Source organism: Schistocerca cancellata, chromosome 5 (genome assembly GCF_023864275.1).
Source record: "Schistocerca cancellata isolate TAMUIC-IGC-003103 chromosome 5, iqSchCanc2.1, whole genome shotgun sequence".
Classification (NCBI taxonomy): Eukaryota; Metazoa; Arthropoda; class Insecta; order Orthoptera; family Acrididae; genus Schistocerca; species Schistocerca cancellata.
This window is the reverse complement of record NC_064630.1, coordinates 23463874-23483279: the sequence shown is the minus strand read 5'-3', so window position 1 is coordinate 23483279 and position 19406 is coordinate 23463874. Positions and strand designations below refer to the sequence as shown.

At 36.8% G+C, this 19406-nt stretch overlaps 1 protein-coding gene and 1 long non-coding RNA gene across 4 annotated transcripts in view; one reads left to right on the top strand and one right to left on the bottom strand.

The window, feature by feature from the left end:
• LOC126189045 (uncharacterized) overlaps nucleotides 1-19406 on the top strand; it is a 59345-nt gene that overhangs the window by 15536 nt on the left and 24403 nt on the right. The window lies entirely within an intron of this gene.
• The window catches only part of LOC126189044 (fibroblast growth factor receptor 3-like), a 472954-nt gene continuing 461143 nt past the window's right edge, over nucleotides 7596-19406 (bottom strand). For 2 of the 3 annotated variants that reach the window (XM_049930897.1, XM_049930896.1), the window contains exons 22-24: nucleotides 16714-16854; nucleotides 16525-16630; nucleotides 7596-10433 (exon numbers count right to left, since the gene is read on the bottom strand). In XM_049930897.1, the coding sequence (XP_049786854.1) occupies nucleotides 10329-10433; nucleotides 16525-16630; nucleotides 16714-16854 (352 nt within the window). In that variant the 3' untranslated portion in view covers nucleotides 7596-10328. Of the gene's footprint in view, nucleotides 10434-16455; nucleotides 16631-16713; nucleotides 16855-19406 lie in introns of all 3 variants that reach the window. The other variant, XM_049930898.1, reaches the window with a different exon arrangement.

The window sequence follows — 19406 nt, the reverse complement described above, 5'->3', positions numbered from 1 at the left end:
ATCATTCCATTTCACTACTTTAATTTCAAAGTTCAGTTAAAGTATTCATAGCTGGCTACAATACTTAGATTACACAAGCACAAATGAAGAGTGCGAGTTTTGTTACCATATTTTAGCTTACCTGTGACTGCAGCTCAGCTTGGTAGGTACTAAATTTTACTATTGTTAATTGTTCAGAATCAAGTAATTCAAGTTCAAAGTTAAATCTCTTATTTCTAAATTGCGTAGATTCAAGTAGCTTTTGAAATGATTGTTGAGGTAGTCCAAGACTAACCGTATTTTACTGAATTTCGATGTGCTTCAGAAAGAAAGCTCACTATTAACTTCAGTCACTAAATTAACTTCGATTTTCCGGTTTTATAAATTCTTTTGCTAAATTAAGTCAGAGTGTAGCGAAATTTATTACTTCTGACAAACTTTCAGTTTTCACACTACACTTGTCAACCTTCAGTTGCCACGCTTCTAGTGCTAATTATATGTGTAATAATCTTTCTTTTTCAGTTACTATAGTAATTGTCCTTAGGACTGGCGACCGTAATTTCCCCCAAATCTCAAATATCTAATTACCGCTAGTTGATTGTTAACGTAACGGCCACACATTTACTTTCTTTATTAACTTTACCCCTTTTCAAAATTAATTTCCAGCAGTTTCATTAGCATTTTTCCTTTCATTTAGATGTAACCCTTTCCAACCTCTTTACCGACAAATTAACTTCGGTGACGATTGCTTTTCCCAAATTTCCATTAGGTACATGCGGTTTAATTTTTCACTGTCATTAAGGTCGATAAGTGAGGGGGAGGTTACAACCTGATATCTGAAAAAGCGCTGCTTCGTCTTCCAGTCCACAGGCAGCCACAAAACCACTTCAATGAGCTGCTTATCATTTACTGACAGACTCTGAATGCTCTGGATAATCAGCAAAAGGGGGCTGGGGATCTTACCAAATTGACCAAATGGTTTTAACTGTCTTTCCGAATCTTCCCCTTTCGGATTTTCCCCTACTTCGGTGCCTTCCTGCCACTTAAGATCATAAAAAAAGCCTTTACACATAAATAATCTCCTATGAGGTTTCAGGATTGCAGCCGGATCATGTTGACTTCTTGCCACAATATTTAGGCTGGCAACCGCTCAGCCAACTTCAGATCTACGACACTGAAGACTGCTAGTTCATGGACTTTATAGCACTAGTTGTCTCGCAGGTTCATGCGCATTGGCGACCGTGACAATAGTGTCCTCTATCTAAATATGCGCCCTCCTCAAATACTCTTCCATCTGTGGTGCCCCAAGCGTGTGTTTAAAGGTGAAAGTACATGTCGGCCCTCTGTCGGAACACGCGGTCGAGGCGCTAAAAGAAAGTGTCATCATGAATAAAGTGTTTTCTCTCAGAAGAAATTAAAGAGATAATTCAGTCCCAAGCCTTGTCCAGCTGAAAGCTGCTGTCACGATTTATGAGATCTTATGTGTGACGTATTTTCACACATTCTTTAATCATTCAATTCCAAAAGGATCTCGCCGTGGCCAAGATTTTTGCGGCAGAATAATCCTTAGAATGCCCTATGGTGACAAACACAATGCTCAGCTACGGCCGACATAATGGGCTGTGAAAGGCGAGTGTGGCGCTCATATTCCACGCACCTTTCTTGTACCGCGCGTGTCTTCTGACCTATGAAAGCTTTGCCACACTGGCTAGGAATTCTGTAAATTCCGGTCTGCCGCAGTCCCAGATCGTCCTTTACCGAACTAAGAAGAGCACTAATTTCGCCATTGGCCAGAAGATTACGTTAACTTGATGTTTCCTTAGGAACCTGCCTACTCCAGACGAAACGTTGCCTACTTATGAAAGGAACGCCCTGCACTTGAACAGCTCCTTTTCTCTTCTTGATATTGTGGGTGGTCACATTTCTTCCTGCTTAGGAAGAGAGAGTCGAGAATAACCATTATCTTTGAACACCGACTGTAGATGTTCTAGCTCCTTTGTAAGGCTGTCTCCATCAGAAACAACTTGTGCTCACTGTGGCAAAGTTCTAATGACGAGGCTGTTAGCACTGTCAGACAACGACCACCTCTTACTGCCCCTCTCATTACGTTCCCGGCGACGGCCAAAGGCTCCTTGAGCGGAAGTATGGGCAGTTGCCTCCCGGCTTGGACGGCATCTCAAACGAAAACTTTTGTAGGCTCCCGCACAAACCACTGGTCTTATTCACCAACATTATGAACCGCTGTTTTCACAACTGCCCTTTTTACTCCACAGAGGAAGCAGGTAGAACTGATTACCATCGCCAAGCCCTCGAAGGATCCTATGGTCCCTACCAAAAATAGGCCCATTAGCCTTCTGAATACCATGGCGAAGGTCCTAGAATCTTTGATCCTGCGCCAGATTTACCAGCCTCAGGCGGCAGCTGGGACGATCCGTCCTGTCACCTAACTATAATTTCTTAGGATCACAGAACACATCTGCAATGGCCTTGACTCCACCATGTCGACGCTAGAGGTTTTCCTGGACTTGCAAAACACTTACAACAGGATATGGCAGAACAATTTCGTGTAAAAAATGCAACCATCCGAGGCATCTATATCAAAATTGTGGATGATTTCCTCCGTGATAGAACCTTATTGATCATTCAGCAAGGAAAAAGCTCGAGCATATGTCACATGCCGATGGGTGCCCCTCAAGGCTCTGTGTTGTCTCCCGTTAATGTTTGTGATTTGCCAGTCATCCCTCACTACAATACACCGATGATAAGGCGCTCTATACGACTGGTCGCAACACTGGCAAACTCATTACTCGTCTCCAGAGGTAGGTGGACGCAACAGTCACCTGGTGTCGTAGAAAAAAGATTGCCCGTCATGCTGCCAAACCTACGCCAGTCTACTTCACCAAACAGCGTCCTCTCCTATGCCACAAAATCACTATTGCAGACGTCCAAGTCCCATGGTCTCCAGATACCAAATATCTGGGTGTCTGGGTGAATAAAAAACTGCTCTTCCATCGACGTGCGCAATACGTCACTCAGATGTTGCAGAAGCTGATAAAAGCATTGTACCCACTCTTCAATAGCAGGGAACTGTCCTTAGATACCAAGCACTAATTGTACCGGACGGTTGTCCACCTTTCCCTCAGCTGGGGCTTCTCTGCGTGGGCCACAGTTGATGTTTCCTGGATGCAGACCTTCGAGCTCCTGCAGAATAAGATGCTTCAGTGGAGTTTGCATGCCCCTCCACTCACGAGCATTGTTACTCTCCACGAGGAGACCAACATGGTCTCTTTAAAGATGTCCATTCAAGAGAAGGCCAGGCACCTCTATAACAAAGTAGATGCCCTGTGCGACACGGTCAGCAGTTTGCAACACATTGGCACCGCGATTCCCCGCCATTGGCACCTCCACCCTGTTCCTCTTTATCATCCTCGAGGACTCGGATTCGGAGCCCGGGAATGGCTACTAATAATGTGTATTTTAATATGGTTACTTATTCTGCACAACCTTTGGTGTGACCACTATTCTAACTGCGTTTATAGTTGTGTCACATCTTATCAGAAACCTTGACCTTACACCGTCGGAAGCTGATATGGGACTGCAAGCCCAATGCAACACCTTCAACGTGCAGTGCAATGATATCATTGTGATCCCATTATTTTTTTTTAAATTCTTTATTCAGAAACTACATGATACATACTTAACCCACCACCTAAATACATTAGTGGGTCCTAATTTTTATTTGTGTTACAAATACTGCAGCTTATCTTATTTGTCGCTATAGGAGTGTTAGTACTACTTCTGTTTCCACTATGGGCATTACTAGTTCTACTGCGGTCTTATGCTACATGTTTCTTTTATTGCTATGTTGCTTAGGATTACTTCACTACTGGTGTATTTTCTTTATATGCTACTTTGTCTGCACACTGAGCTAATCCCAGTGGGCATGCCCCTGGCACCGGGCTGGCCCATAATGTTGGAATCACTGCAGTTCTATTCTAGTGGGGTTATCCAATCTTATCCTACATGTAATTCTAATTTCTACTGTCATATCTGGTGCATGTTATAATCAGTTGAAATGTGCAACCTCCCCCCCCGTCCGAGACCTGGCGGATCCCAGCGGTGAAGCGGCTGGCCAAGTCCACATCCCGGCGAAACAGGACAGGTGCATGGAGTCTGAATCGGGTTTTATTTATTATTGATTGTTCCTTTGAAACTCTTTTAGAACTTTACTCGATATTTTGTTAGCAAGTTTATTTAGGATTTGAAAGTGGTCCTCTTGCTTGAGCATGTGGCACGTCTCGTGATTTGGAAGTTATTGTCTTAATTGTGCTGCTATGTTGTCGAAGAGAGGGCACTCATACACCACATGGCCCAGGGTGTCTTGTCACACGTTGGTGTAGTTCGCTTCCCAAACCAGCATAAGTATGCCAGGTAGGGTCCATGTTCGGTAAGAAAGTGCAGCAGTCCTCTTGATGGCTTGAAGTATTTGAGCTGTAAATGCTCGTTGATATTGGGCAGCAACTCATGCGTACTTCGACCCATTTCATCATTATCCCATTATTCCTTCCATAACTCCTCCCCCCTTCTTTCAATTCCAGACTTATACCCTACATGAACACCATGATTTCAACTATTTTGTCCATTTTCTCTTTTTTCATCTAGTACCATGCTGCCTGTTCTCTGATTTTTATATCAAGAGTGTATGAGTACAAGCAGTGCTCCCCCTGGCGTTGTCCTGTATGCCCCTACAGATCGCAGGAGCATATTTTTCTGCACTCTTCTTATGGCCATGGTGGGCATGACCCTTGTGAGCCTGTGTGCCCAGACTCCTGACCCGTATCCTACAATCGAGGTTAGAATACTATTGTGGTATAGTTCTATTAAATCTGGTGTCAAGTGGAAAGGTTTGTGTTCGATCCCAATCAAGTTATTGAGTGTTTCCAGGGAACTTTGCATTACAGTGTCAATATGTAATGTACAGTTCCACCTCTTGTAGATGACTACAACTAGATATCGGACCTCAAGGCGCCGAAGAATTGGTAAGCCATTTATTCTTACTGTTGGATTTCTTGCAAGTTGTCCCTTTAGTACTAAGTATGTGGACTTGCTAAGTGCTATGGTCATTTTTGCTGTACGGCACAATGTAGTCAGGATGGATATAGCCCTTCGATTTTTGGCTCTTCGCAGCTACGACCGCCGACCAGCAGGAGGAGGTCGTCTGATTAGGCTGTGACCTCCAACACATCATTACTGTTCTTTAAGTTGTCCAAGAGGGGTTCCATGTTTATGTCCCAAAAGAGTGGCCCCAGGACATAGCCCTGTGGACAACCCTTTGTTATCTTTTCACTGATTTTTCCACTAGGGAACTGTAGCCAGACCTCCCTTTCTTCACAATAGCTCCTTTTCCCGCAAGCAGGAGAAATACCTGTTTGACCTATGGCAGCGCCATCTAGTGGGGCAACCATATCGTCATCTGGTTTCCCCCTTCAAGCTATATGAGTTTCGTTCTTTGTAGTTTTCTCGTTTGATGGTTATTTCGTGAGATATTTGGCCCGGTCACTATCAATGGACCCCCCTGTATATGTATATATGATTTGTTTGCAGTGACATGCTGTATGCATTTACGATTGAAGACCCATAATGCAGGTAACCAGACTTGTTTTCAGTTGAAATCTGACTACGTCAGTGTTGGTCTATGAGCTGCGTGGACTTCTGCTGGACTACCTAGTAAATACATGTTACTAAAATTGATCAGCTGTCTACATTCTTATTAATGTTTGAACATTGACAACATCATAAAAGTTGGCAATAAGTGTTTCTTGTTTCTTTATTTAGTTTTGCTCCATGTCTTTTCTGTATATTGTTTTATATATTCATGAACAATTTCATAAACACAGTTGCCTATAGGTAATCAGGCAATTGTAGGCTGATTTAGCTTGAGACCACTGTCATGAAGGATTATACTTATTTGAGATCTGTCGTATTTTCAGTGATGTTGGGTATGCTCTCAAGTTGAAGCTTTCTCTTCTCTTTATTAAATGCATGTTGTTCCGCTGTGTACTTTGAACTTCCCCTTCTCTTTATTAAATGCATGTTGTTCATCTGCATACTTTATCATGTTTTCTATCCTTCTAACATAGATGGAATAGTTTTAGGCTTCTCATTTATAGTTGAAATTTTACTGTCTGTACTAAACATTTTTGAGTTCAATAACTGTGTTCTTTACACACGCCTTTTCAATACCCAACATAATATTTTATGAATACTACTTCGACCCACGTAATTTTTTTGAAGTTCCATTCATTTTAAAAAGCCTGAAATCTGTTGTGTTCCATCTCTCTTGCAACCATATAACAAAACAGAGAAGATGAATTTTCATTAAAATAAAAAAAGGGTTGTTAAAATGATGAGATAATGACAACATGCTCCTTATGAGGATCTTGCAAGGACTTTATGATATTGTATGTAAGAACTCTGAAGCTGGCACCTGAAGAAAACACCAACAGTGTTACTGAAAATTTCTGACATTTTTAGTGGAAACAGAGCAATGCAGCAGACCAAAGTTTTATACTGTTTGATAATGGGTACAAAACCCTTCATACTTACAGACATAGTATTCCTGTTGTTTACATTTCTTTTAGAGGCTCACTCCAGTAGCTTCAGTGAAGTTTGGAAGCAGATACTTTATTTCATAATGAAATACTTTTTAAATACCATGAGTATGCTGATTCATTGCTGCAGCTGCAATGTTTTTGGGAGTTCTGCAATTTTTAACATCTGATACCAGTTCAGTAACAACACTATTAGTAACATTTATTAAAACAGTTCTTTATTGTTTTATGTACATAATTGAAAATTCTATACAAACTTGGTTATATCTCATTTGACATGTATATAATCCAAAACTGTTTCAGTATAACTTGCTATAAATGCAGAACACTGGATAAACTTTAAAGAGTTTATGACACTCTGGCCTAAAATTTCAGATCCAGTTTTGATTTGAGAAATCCAAGTAATTAGTTTTAAAAATTAGATGGATATTGGTGTAGAACAGCTCACACAAATATGTTTCAGTGTAAAATATGTTCAACCCAATAAAAGTAGTTTGAGTAAAGTTGATACATTTTATTAACAATTTTCTATATAATGTTATTGCTAGAGAAAGAATATGAATTATTGATATAGCTGCCCTTCTGACCAACAGTAGAAATGCCTTCCTGGATTTGAATAACTTAAAGGAAACTAAATAATACTGAATATTACATTCACTTAATAACATTATTGTCAGTTTTAAGTTAAAATCTGTAACTAGCAGCTCCTCCATTAGGCACTATGTTTCTGATGTAATAGTAGGGCTCCAGAATTGCAAGAGCAATGCAGAAATTAACTGTGTTGATAATTTTTTTAGTGCTGAACATTCCTGAGCCAAATTTCTGACTACCGTACATTGTACAAGGTGACTTGTTCCCTAACAGCCTAATACTTATAACAAAAAGTAATGAAGAAATGCCCATAATTAAAACTGCGAAATGCAAGCATCATTCCTTGTGTACAGGCAGCCAACAGATGCATTTATTTGGTACTGCCAAATATATGCCATTTTCTCCTTCATAACATTTTACTTGAGGTTATGTATGAAGTATAGTGTTTAGCTGCATTGAAACATCAGATAAATGGGACAGAATTAAAACTGATATGACAGAAGGATACATGCTGCAGATCACTTTGGACAGATTTATGAATGAAAAGAAAAATAATGTGAAATCAAACAGAAAAGATATTACAACAAGAACATGTACATGTTCCTTATCACACCCTACTCCACTTTATGTGACTGAGACAAGCACATTGTAATAGTAACAATATCACAAGTGCACTTCCACATTACAGTTTCCTGTTTTTAACACGTGAAAATAACATAGGCCTATTTTTTTCTAATGTTTAAGTGTTAGGAACTACCTCTTGCATTAAACTATGGATTAAAGCCAACATTTTAGAACTTTTTAATATCAGATGAAGGTCAATGGACTTCACTAAATTTAGCACTACAGATTATATCAAATGATTTAATGAAGTAATTTCAGAGTTACTAAGCAACTGAAGCAGCAGCAGTATTTGTATATGAATGTCTCTTTTTTAGTTACTCATGTTGCATTTTTTTCAAATTATCATTTCTTATTCAAGAAATGAAAAGCTGAATTTAATAACTTAATAATGCTGCAATATTCTTAAGTGTGACCTCCTTTTTGGAAGTTTGAAATCAACTGCACAATATATGTTGTTATTTTCAACAGTACAAGAGATAATGGTGAATAATTTTAAAATCACTATTTTGTAAAAAGAAAAAGTCTTGTGGTAGGTTTATGTTTACAACAAAACAAACATAGGTTTATTGGTAGGTAATGGATATATTCATACTTTTGTATGTCTGTTTAAACATTATAGTGTTCTTAAATTGTAAAAGCTGCTCAGTAACTGAAAATTCTGTCTAAGTGTGATGAGATGAAGTTTAGATATTATTCTTTTGGTGATGTTATGCCAAATAATCTAATGATTACAAAATTAAAAAAATGGACAACTTTTTAGTTAATATAATAGCATATTTTTGTAATATAAAATTTGGAATATATATTTTAACAGGTCATCTTGTAGTGGTATGTTAAGACATAACCACTGTCCCCTACTCATCTGGTTAATTACAGTAGCAACTGACAATGAAGTTGTAAGGTGACTATAAGGTAAGGCAGTTATTTGTGCTTATGTCAGCAGAAGATTTCCAATAATTCATAAACATGAACTAATTTGATCAAATACATTGTAGGGTGTATATTATCTTCACAGTCATTCTTTGGCACTTAACTGGACAGTCCAGCATCCACAGGAACAAGAGCCAGATAAATAGTTTTTTTCTTCAGCTCTGGCAATCTTATTGTTTGAATAGAACACTAACAGTGACAGTGACACTGTTGAGCAGTGTTTTCTTTGTTGTTGTGTGTTTTTAACATGTTTGAAAATGAGTGAACAGAGCACACTGTGTGATCAGTTATAGGCATTATCCATGAATTCAACTCAGAGATGCATTTTCAGCTTGTACATCCAATAGCTCTGCACCCTTTTCTGCAAATTTTTCTTAACCATAGTGAATAATTGATATAAAGTATAAAACTCAAGACTTATTTCTGTTGTTAGCAGCATTACATATCAGGTGAAGCTGCCAATTTACTTTCAGTTGTCCTCATACTTCTAAATGGACTTTATACCATGGGATCCCCACTGTCCCCTCTTTGAAAATCCAAAGGGAAAGTCTGCAGGCAGAATATTATAGCTAGTAATATATAATTGCTTGGGTATAAAGATATATATTCATTGAGCCTGAGATCTGTTGAAAACTTAAATGTAAACAGAACAATTGCTTCATGATAATTTCTGGTAACAACAATGTATTGTATAACTATGAAACTCTATATGTACAAAGAGACTAACAGCTAAGAGGAACACAGATTTACAAAAAATTACAACAAGTAATGCCCTAATTGCTTTGTTACAACCTAAAAATAAATTTTTATTATTACTTGTAGCAATGTTAATTAGAGGTTATGCTTTGTACTTTCATTATTATATACTGATAAGGCAGTTTCAGTGGTGAAACTATTTAACATTAATATTGAGTGAATGTCTCCACTCAGTGACACTGCCAGCCCATTAGTTCCTCTTTCTACAATGATCATTTCTCTCACTGTCTAGCTGCAAGTGTCATGGAGTTGCACTTATTAAATAATAAACGACTAGTAATGAAAATTTCACTTTCACTTTTATGCTGCAGTAGTTTCACAAATGTACATTTTTGTGTTGTTAAATGAATCCTCTGTTCCATTTAAATAATGTTTGTCATCGCGTTCTTCTCAGTCTTTTGTGGCAACATCATTAGTGATGCATACAACACATTTAAGCTCCACTGTGAATTCAAATACAGAAAGTTTTTCACCACAGTGAGCACATTCAACACAAAACAAAATAAGTTCAATAACTTCAGCACAAAATGTACAAAAAATATCTGTACTTCTCAATGTTAATTCTCTCTCTCTCTCTCTCTCTCTCTCTCTCTCCCTTCTGTCACACACACACACACACACACACACACACACACACACACACACACACACACACACACACACACACATTACAAATACATAATCTGCTTCTTCCTTTCATTTTTTCACTTCACAGCATAACAGTCAATAAATAAATTTACATGTTTATTCAGGCACATAACTGAAGCTTTAAGTCTCTGGGACTTTTCACTTGCAGTAGTTGCTTTGAGCTTCACACATATCATCTGAAGTAGTTAATCACAAAAGACTGGGAAACTTTTCTTCATCATCACTTGATTCTTGACAAGATTCTTGACTCGATGGTGGGGTGTCTAGTTGTGGCAGCCCAAGATCAAGGTATTCCTAAAAGAAAATTTGATGTTTTAATTACCTGCTTCTAGCTTGTAATTTGCTTTTATTCATTTTTATGAACAGTATTCTTACCTACCAATATGTTCTTTTATTAACTGAGTTATTTTAAATAGGAATTGCTACAGGATTAGGACATTTATCTTTAATTTTTGCAATATAAACTGAGATCATGGTTTAATTTATTTTGGTGAAAATCTGAATAACATTATCAATTCTACCTTGATGAAATTTCATCAAATTAGGAGGTATCATTATGATGGATAGAAACAGAGTTTGAGCAAGAGGTTCAAAAAACATTTATGGTAATTTTGTTTTATTTTGACTTCACATTTTGCTAGGAGGGTTTCTTAAAAAGAAAGCTTTTGCAGATTGTCTGGCACATGATATGAGATGTGGGAAATTGAGCAAGGAAGATGTGGCCACCAAGTGATTACTTATTTAGGTATATCTGTTGTTGCTGACTGATCAAAACCAAACCAAATGGCTGCAGTATTACTACTGATTGGTACTGTTATCATATTCTAGACATTTTGCAAAAACAGTAAAATGATCATTTTTTCATAAATATCTTGAAAGTGAAATTGTTGTGGGCTGAATTAGTACCATTTCTTGCTATCAACATCAGTAATTTAGTAGGTAAAAAATAAAAAAAATGAAAGTTTTGTAAACATTTGTTTACCACACCCTCCTTGTTCAGTTTGTCTCATATCATATTCTGGTCAGGGGTACACTGTGAGTCTGCTATTGCCGTGAAGCACCCATACTCAGTAGCTGCTGGAATACTGATTAATTATTCTTTGTGTTTTGCTGTTCCTCTTAATCCATATTGTTAAATCAGCTATCACAACAGACTACTTTGGCATTTCTCTGCTGACTGCATACGTAAAAACTTGCTTTAAAAACATTTTACAAAGTATAGATGGGGTCAGCCCTTACAATGGCAGAACGGCCAAAAAACAGGTAATTAGATTATTACATAAGTGTTGTGTGGTTTTGATTCATAATGTACAAAATATTTTACTATGAACCAATGGAGCACTCAGTTAATTCATTACTTTAACTTTCAGTGCATTTTTTCAGCCTTGTGCTTCGTTTAGATGAAACAGCTCCATGAAATCTTTGTAATGTGATCATAATGCATGAATTGGTTAGTTTTATGTCTTCCAACTTATCCTTTGTGAGCTACAAAAAAGCAGATATAGCTCATTAAATATTAGTTTACATGAAAATTGTGAATAACTTTTTAATTCCTTTCAGCAATATCTATACACCATTTGATTTTTGAGTTTTGCACACATTGAAACAGCACCCTGAGTGATGTACAAACTTCACTTAACTTCTTCCTTCACTAAATAGTAGCTTTAGAATATCAGAGATCTGTCTGTGGTGACAAAAATCTCACCTAAGCTTAAAACGCTTATTATAAGCTATTATGAATTATGAATAATACTAAAAATGTGAACCATACCATAAAATGTTACTTATTCTACAACAACTGAAAGCTGCTGCTTTCATTAAAAGTACATTACTGTTAAACTATTTACTCAAAAATGATGTACTCACTCATAAAGGGGATGCAGTTTTGCTAAACTTTCTAATAATTAAACATTTCCTCAACATTTTACCAAACTGTTACCTGACATGCTCAAAAACATGCATGAAGGGAAAACTTGGGAGAGGATTTGGGGAAAGATAATCTCTGCTGTCAGAAGAAATCAAATATTCAAGCCCAAAGATGTTAACCCAAGAATAACAATCACTGGTAAAACACGTGTAAAATACTAGGTTTGCTTCCTGAAGACATATATGGAAAATTAGAAAGGACCACATCTAAGAGAAATACTAATTTGTGCATGACAGAGAAAATTGTTTTCCCAGTATATATTTAGATCTCACAATCATTATTTGAGGGCTATTGAAAATGTATTACGTATATGGCTGCTCAATACTCTAGAGAATCTGTCAATGATGGAAGTCTGTATAATTTACTAAATTAGGCATAAAATATATAAAAAAAAGTATGAACCAGACATGTTGAGTTCGGAAAAACATTTTACAGCATGTACTGTCCAAATACAATGGACAACAGGGAAACGTGACAGTCATAACAATACGTTGATCACCTAGTAGGGATATGAAAATATGCATTAATAAATAAAATGCCTTGTTGCATGCTGTCCAATAAAATCACAGCAATTATCTGTTAAGACTTCAGTATAAGTTATGAATGTAACTGCATCAAAATACAAATTTTGAAATAATGGCCTTTATTATGTGTTTGCTTAAAGAAATGCTCCTTTAAGAATAACTATAGAACAAAATGTGCACATAGTTAATGTGGTTTCAAACGTAAGTACCATGGTAATTGAAATGCATAAAACAGATTTGTGAGTGTCTGATCATTAATGCTCTCATCCTCATAATTCCTGCAACACCTCAAAGAAAGAAGAATATCTGTGTTACAAAAGAGAATTTTCTAATGAAAGTTGTAGGATTTTAGAAACAAATCAATGTTTGCTTGTTATAGATTCTCTCATGAAACAAGTGCCAAAAATGATTGAATTACTTTTTCTTGCCTTCTTTGTTAACTTTGAAATATGTGTTTCAATGAACTCAGTCTTGTTAAATCATTAAACCCATTACATGAATCACAAAAACTATTAAAAATGCCAGCATTACTTTGAAAAGCTTCAATTCTCCAAGGGAAACAGATACAGTAACTCCATTTACACAACGTGTAAAAAGTTCTAGGAAAGTATGTGGAAAGTTAATAGTTAATATAATTTTTTTTTTTTTGAAATGATAGCTTAGTGAGACAGTCTTGGAACAAATCAAAATCATTATGGAAATTGTGAAACCACAATCAGGGAAGAAACTTGATGTCATACTTAAAACCACAGAAAAAATTAATGTGTGAATTACCGTATACCAAATTATATAAATAATCATTTTGCAAATGTCCCTATAATTTAGGTTTGAATTTCAGAACTCAGGAAAAATCTGACTATCAAACTTTTGCCTTTAGCCTGAGGGCTGTTGCAACCCTCTACCATTCCATGTGGCACAACCTCCTTGTCTTAGTCATGTTGTACTTCCAGCACAGTGCAGTCAACTGTGACGCTCTGGCAAAAGATTTGTCCAGAAACTATCAGTTTTCTTGGTCTTGTTTATGTGCCTATAAATGACTCTACACCTCAACTATACAGTGAGTTGTTACCTTATATTCTTTCCATTGTTAATGTACACTACTAGCCATTAAAATTGCTACACCACAAAGATGACGCGCTACAGACGTGAAATTTAACCAACAGTAAGAAGGTGCTGCGATGTGCAAATGATTAGCTTTTCATAGCTTCCACACAAGGTTGGCGCCAGTGGCGACACCTGCAGCGTGCTGACGTGAGGAAAGTTTCCAACCGATTTCTCATACACAAACAGCAGTTGACCGGCATTGCCTGGTGAAACGTTATTGTGATGCCTCGTGTAAGGTGGAGAAATGCATACCATCACGTTTCCAACTTTGATAAAGGTCGGACTGTAGACTATTGCGGTTGTGGTTTATCGTATCGTGACATTACTGCTCGCGTTGGTTGAGACCCCATGACTGTTAGCAGAATATGGAATTGGGGGGTTAAAGGAGGTAATACAAAATGCCACACTGGATCCCAATGGTCTTGTATCACTAGCAGTCGAAATGGCAGGCATCTTATACGCATGGCTGTAACGGATCGTGCATCCACGTCTCGATCCCTGAGTCAACAGATGGGGACATTTGCAAGACAACAACCATCTGCACGAACATTTTGATGATGTTTGCAGCAGCATGGACTATCAGGTCAGAGACCACGGCTGTGGTTACTCTTGATGCTGCATCACAGACAGGAGCGCTTGCAATGGTGTACTCAACAACGAACCTAGCTGCATGAATGGCAAAACATCATTTTTTCAGATGAATCCAGGTTCTGTTTGCAGCATCATGATCATTGCATCCTTGTTTGGTGACATCACCATGAACGCACATTGGAGGCGTGTATTTGTCATCGTCATACTGGTGTATCACCCGGCATGATGGTATGGGGTACCATTGCTTACAGGTCTCGATCACCTCTTGTTCACATTGACGGCACTTTGAACCGTGGACGTTACATTTCAGATGTGTTACGACCCGTGGCTCTACCCTTCATTTGATCCCTCTATGTTAAATATATGTGACATTTCAAAAATAATAATGTAAAAGCTGCTTAGGTGGAGCTCAGCACAAAAAATGTTTTGTGGTGCTAACATTGTCAAGGCAAGTTGTCAATAATGGGAAGGGTAGAAAGAATAGTCATTTAGTTGGAATTGCCCAATAAGTATGCATAAATTATGGTAAAATTTGTTACATTTCCATTTGTGAATGAAATTTTCTTGAAAATTGAAATAACTAAATATTTTTTTAACTTTGTTGTTTAACCTATTCAAATTAAGTATGTCACAGAAATAAACCAGAGGAAAAGAAGATACTGCAGAATGAAATTCGATAAGAAATATGCTTTGTCTCATTTAAAAATTCAGAAAAGTAAGATAAAAATATATATAATGGTCCCTCTCATTTTCTCATGACAATGTGTATAGTACTAACAATTTATTTATTATTTAATAAAAATGTGCTCAAAGTAATATTTTATTTGAACCAAAAAAGAAGTGAGAAGTTACAATCTCTAATATCGTTCTTCATATTTGTTTCCTCTTGTACATGAATATCTCTGATGGTACCTTTTTGTAACAACATGCTTTGGAATTCAGTATCTATCTATTGCCTCCCTGCATAGAGCAAAATAACTGCAGTTGGCATTATCTGAAATGCAGTCCTTGGAGTTACTGGTATGCTTTTCTCTAAAATCAGTGTCTTTGAAATTTATATGCAGATGTTTACTAAATACCTCTTATATTCATATTAACTGAGATAAATATTCTTGTGACTTCATGGTTGCAAAAAATATTTGGCCTTATACTACTGCTATCATAGGTTTTGGGAACACATTGGCTATGCTCTCTGTCAGTAACTTTTTCTCATCTTTCTTGCAGTGATATCTTATAATCAACTGTTATCTATTTTTAATATCACTTGGTTATTCTTTGTTCTTGTAGTTCATTCTTTCAGTTGTGTTTTATTTAATCAGTAATTATCAGTTCCAGCTTTGGTAACTCAGTTAGTTATTGGGATTCCAGATAAAAATTAGATTTCAATGTTCAGTGCTTTAATATCTTGGGATGGTTCCTGTTGCCTAGATGAGATGGTTACTGTTGCCTGAATGGGATGGTTACTGTTGCCTAGATCATCTTATTTAGTCATCTAATATCCTATTACAATCTTAATTTGTCATCTAGTTTGCATTTCCTTCACATCAAGACATTATGTATGCTGCACTCACTCAGTAGTGTTATTTTTTACTTTATTATCATAAGTATCACTCCATCAAGGGCAAACAGCTCTACACTGCACTACTGTCTCTCAACTTCATTGGGAACAAAAACACATTGCAAACTACAGTCACTGTTATTGATGATATCCTACTGAATGTAAAATAATATGGTCTTTTTATGCTTTGTCATAGCTGGTCCTTAAAAACAAATGAGCAGCGTAAAGGGTCACATGTAAAGTAATTGCAAGTAATTTCATGTCCGAGACCAAAAACTATTTATCCCTCATGGCATGCATACAGTCAAGCACCAATCTTCTTTGAAAACTTGTTGCACAAGCAGTGTGTTAGAAGAAGCTTCTGAATTTCACTCATGAATTTAACAAAATTCAACAACAACGCACTCTCATTAACAATGAACAGCAGAGAAAGCATTTCTTAGAAGCCTACCCATTTGTTTGGTCAGTTTCTTACACAAACAGAATTTCTTGTACAAACTTTGGACTGCATTAAACTCTTGTAAAATCATGCCTGAACACCTAGTCATGGCCAAAAACGTTGCACGCAGTGTAACTACAGGGTTTCATACATATATATTAAATACAACAGACCTTGAGCATGCACCATCCACCTCATTGTTGCTCAGTAGTTTCAAAATTTCCGTTATTACAATACACTACCTCATTTGCTGTAATTGTGAGTATTCTGTCCAAATCTTCAACCAGTTCACTGAACATGGGTCTTTCATTTGGCTGATAGTTCCAGCAATCCCTCATTAGCATGTATCTGTAATGAGAAACAATTAAGTCATATGGCCTTCTGTAGAAGGAGAAAATAGAATTCTCAAATACTTAAAAGGCGAGTCTTACATTTCCAGGGAACAGCATGGTGGCTTCTCCATTCTGTGGCCACTTCTCAATAGTTGAAAAAGTTTCTCAACACTGGGAACTGAAGGATATGGAGTTCCCCCAAGAGTCATTATCTCCCATAACAGTATACCATATGACCACCTTAGGTAAAATAACAGAATTTATATTTTAATCATACTTCTTGGTAAAAATTTTAATAATCACATTAATAACAACAATACTTATTATTATTAGAGCATACATTATGCATCTCTGTTTGGTGTTAGGAATTTGTTTAGATGTTTAAAAAATGTTTAGTAGCATAGGTAGGTTACAGATTTTAAAAAGGAAGTGGATAGGATGAATTTAGATGTAATGGGGATTAGGGCTGTTGATAAAATATTAATATTTCGATACTTTTTCAGAAATATATCAATATATGTCAGCAATAGTTTTTCTCCCAATATATCAATATCAAAACAGGAATATTGAATGCTGATATTTTTATTTTATATTAAATTTTTTCACAATAGTTACAAAATTTTTGAAGTTGTTCTTTTGAAATTGTAGTGGTACATAATTTTACTTTCATTGTGTGAAGGAGTCTTACTACTTTTTGAGTTTTCATCACATCAAGTATTTCTCTTTGACTGTGTGAAGGAAGTATATGTGGACAAAAGAACAATTCAGATTGCACTGGGGCATGGGGGGTGAATGGAATGACAAGATTTCCAATGTGAAGAAACAGCACACCAGTTGGTCTAAAAAACAATTTTTAACACAACTAGTATGCTATTTCTTCACATCAACATTCTTCAAAAACAGTTGCTGAAAATGATGAACAAAAATCTAAATGGCAATATTGGTCTTTGCGGTGGGTGGAGATGTGTGAGGGGAAATGCTGATGCAATCAGCACTTGGCGCTACCAACAGAAACTGCAACAGAATGAACTTTTCACTCTGTGGTGGAGTGTGTGCAGATTAAAACTGTGTGCCAGACTGAGACTTGAACTTGGGACTTTGCCTTGGTGGGCAAATGCTCTAACAACTAAGCTACTCATGCACAACTCATGATCCATCCTCACAGGCAAAGGTCCTGAGTTCAAGTCTTGGTATGGCACACAGTTTTGATCTGCCAGGAAGTTCCAGAAACTGCAATGTTTAGCTTCACCACGCAATATTGATACTACAACTGCTAAGTCACTGGCATCTGCAGAAATGAAAAAACAGGGAAGTCGACATGAAGTGAAGTGTTCTGGACAAATCCATTATGCAATGAAACAAAACAATGGACCCATCAGACACATTTTATTGTGCCACTTACATAATTTACCATTGTTAGCAAAATGGTTATTGCCAAGCATGAACAGGCATCATTTTCCTTTCAGTTCTTGCTCTAAGGGGGATCAGCAGGCAGCTAGCTTGGTTTATAGAATATCTAACAACAAATCAATATTTAAATATAGATCTCTAAAACTAGCAGTATATTTACAAAATGCAGCCAATATTTTTATAGGCAGGTAAGTCACTATTTTTATAGGCAGTTAAGTCAATATTTTTTCCACCAGTATACTGATACTTTTTTTCGATATATTGAGAGCTGTTAATGATATATTTGTAAATATCAATATATCAGATTCCCCTATTTTTGAAAATATCAACAGTTCTAGTGGGAATTAGTGAAGTTTGGTGGCAGAAGGAACACACTTCTGGTCCAGTCAGTACAGGGTTAACAGCACAAAATAAAATAGTGGTAACACAGGTTTAGATCTAATACTGAATAAAAATAATAAGATTGCAGGAAAGAACAGCACAGCAAAGACATTATGACAGCCAAGATAGGCATGAAACCAACACCCACCACACTAGAACAGTTTTATATACCATCTATTTCCACAGTTGATGAAGAGATTGAAAGAATGTATACAATTCTACTGAATAGTTAAATGATGGAGACATTTTCTTGGATAAAATATTCCAGAGCTAAAATAGTCTCCCATTCAGATCTCCAGGCAGGGCTACTCAGGAGGATGTCATCATCAGGAGAAACAAAATTGGCATTCTATGGACTGGAGAGTGGACTGTTTCATCTTTTAATCATGCAGGTAAGTTAGAAAATTCAAAATTGGAAATGGAAAGGTTTAAGTGGGATGCAGTGGGAAGTAGTGAAGTTCAGTGGCAGGAGGAACAGGTCTCCTGATCAGGTGAAGAGAGGGCTATAAATACAAAACCAAATAGTGGTAATTCAGGAGTAGGTTTAGTAATGAATAAGACAAGAAAATAGGAATGTAGGTAAGCTACTGTGGACAGCACAGTGAATGCATTATTGTGACCAAGACAGATACAAAGCCAACACCCACCAAGTTTATTTAATAACTAACTCTGCAGATGGTGAAGAGATTGAAGAAGTGTAGATGAGACAAAAGAAATTATTCAAATAGTTAAGGGAGACAAAAATTTAATTATGGTGGGGGATGGCATTTGATAGTAGGAAAAGGAAGAGAAAGAAAAGTATTAAATGAATATAGATGGGGGAAATTAATGAAAGAGGAAGCTGCCTGGTAGAATTTAATCATAATGAACACTTGGTTTAAGAATCATGAAAGAATGTTGTATGTATGGAAGAGACCTGGAGACACTGGAATGTTTCAAATTGATTATATAATGATTGAGGTTTCAGAACCAGATTTTAAATTGTAAGACATTTCCAGAGG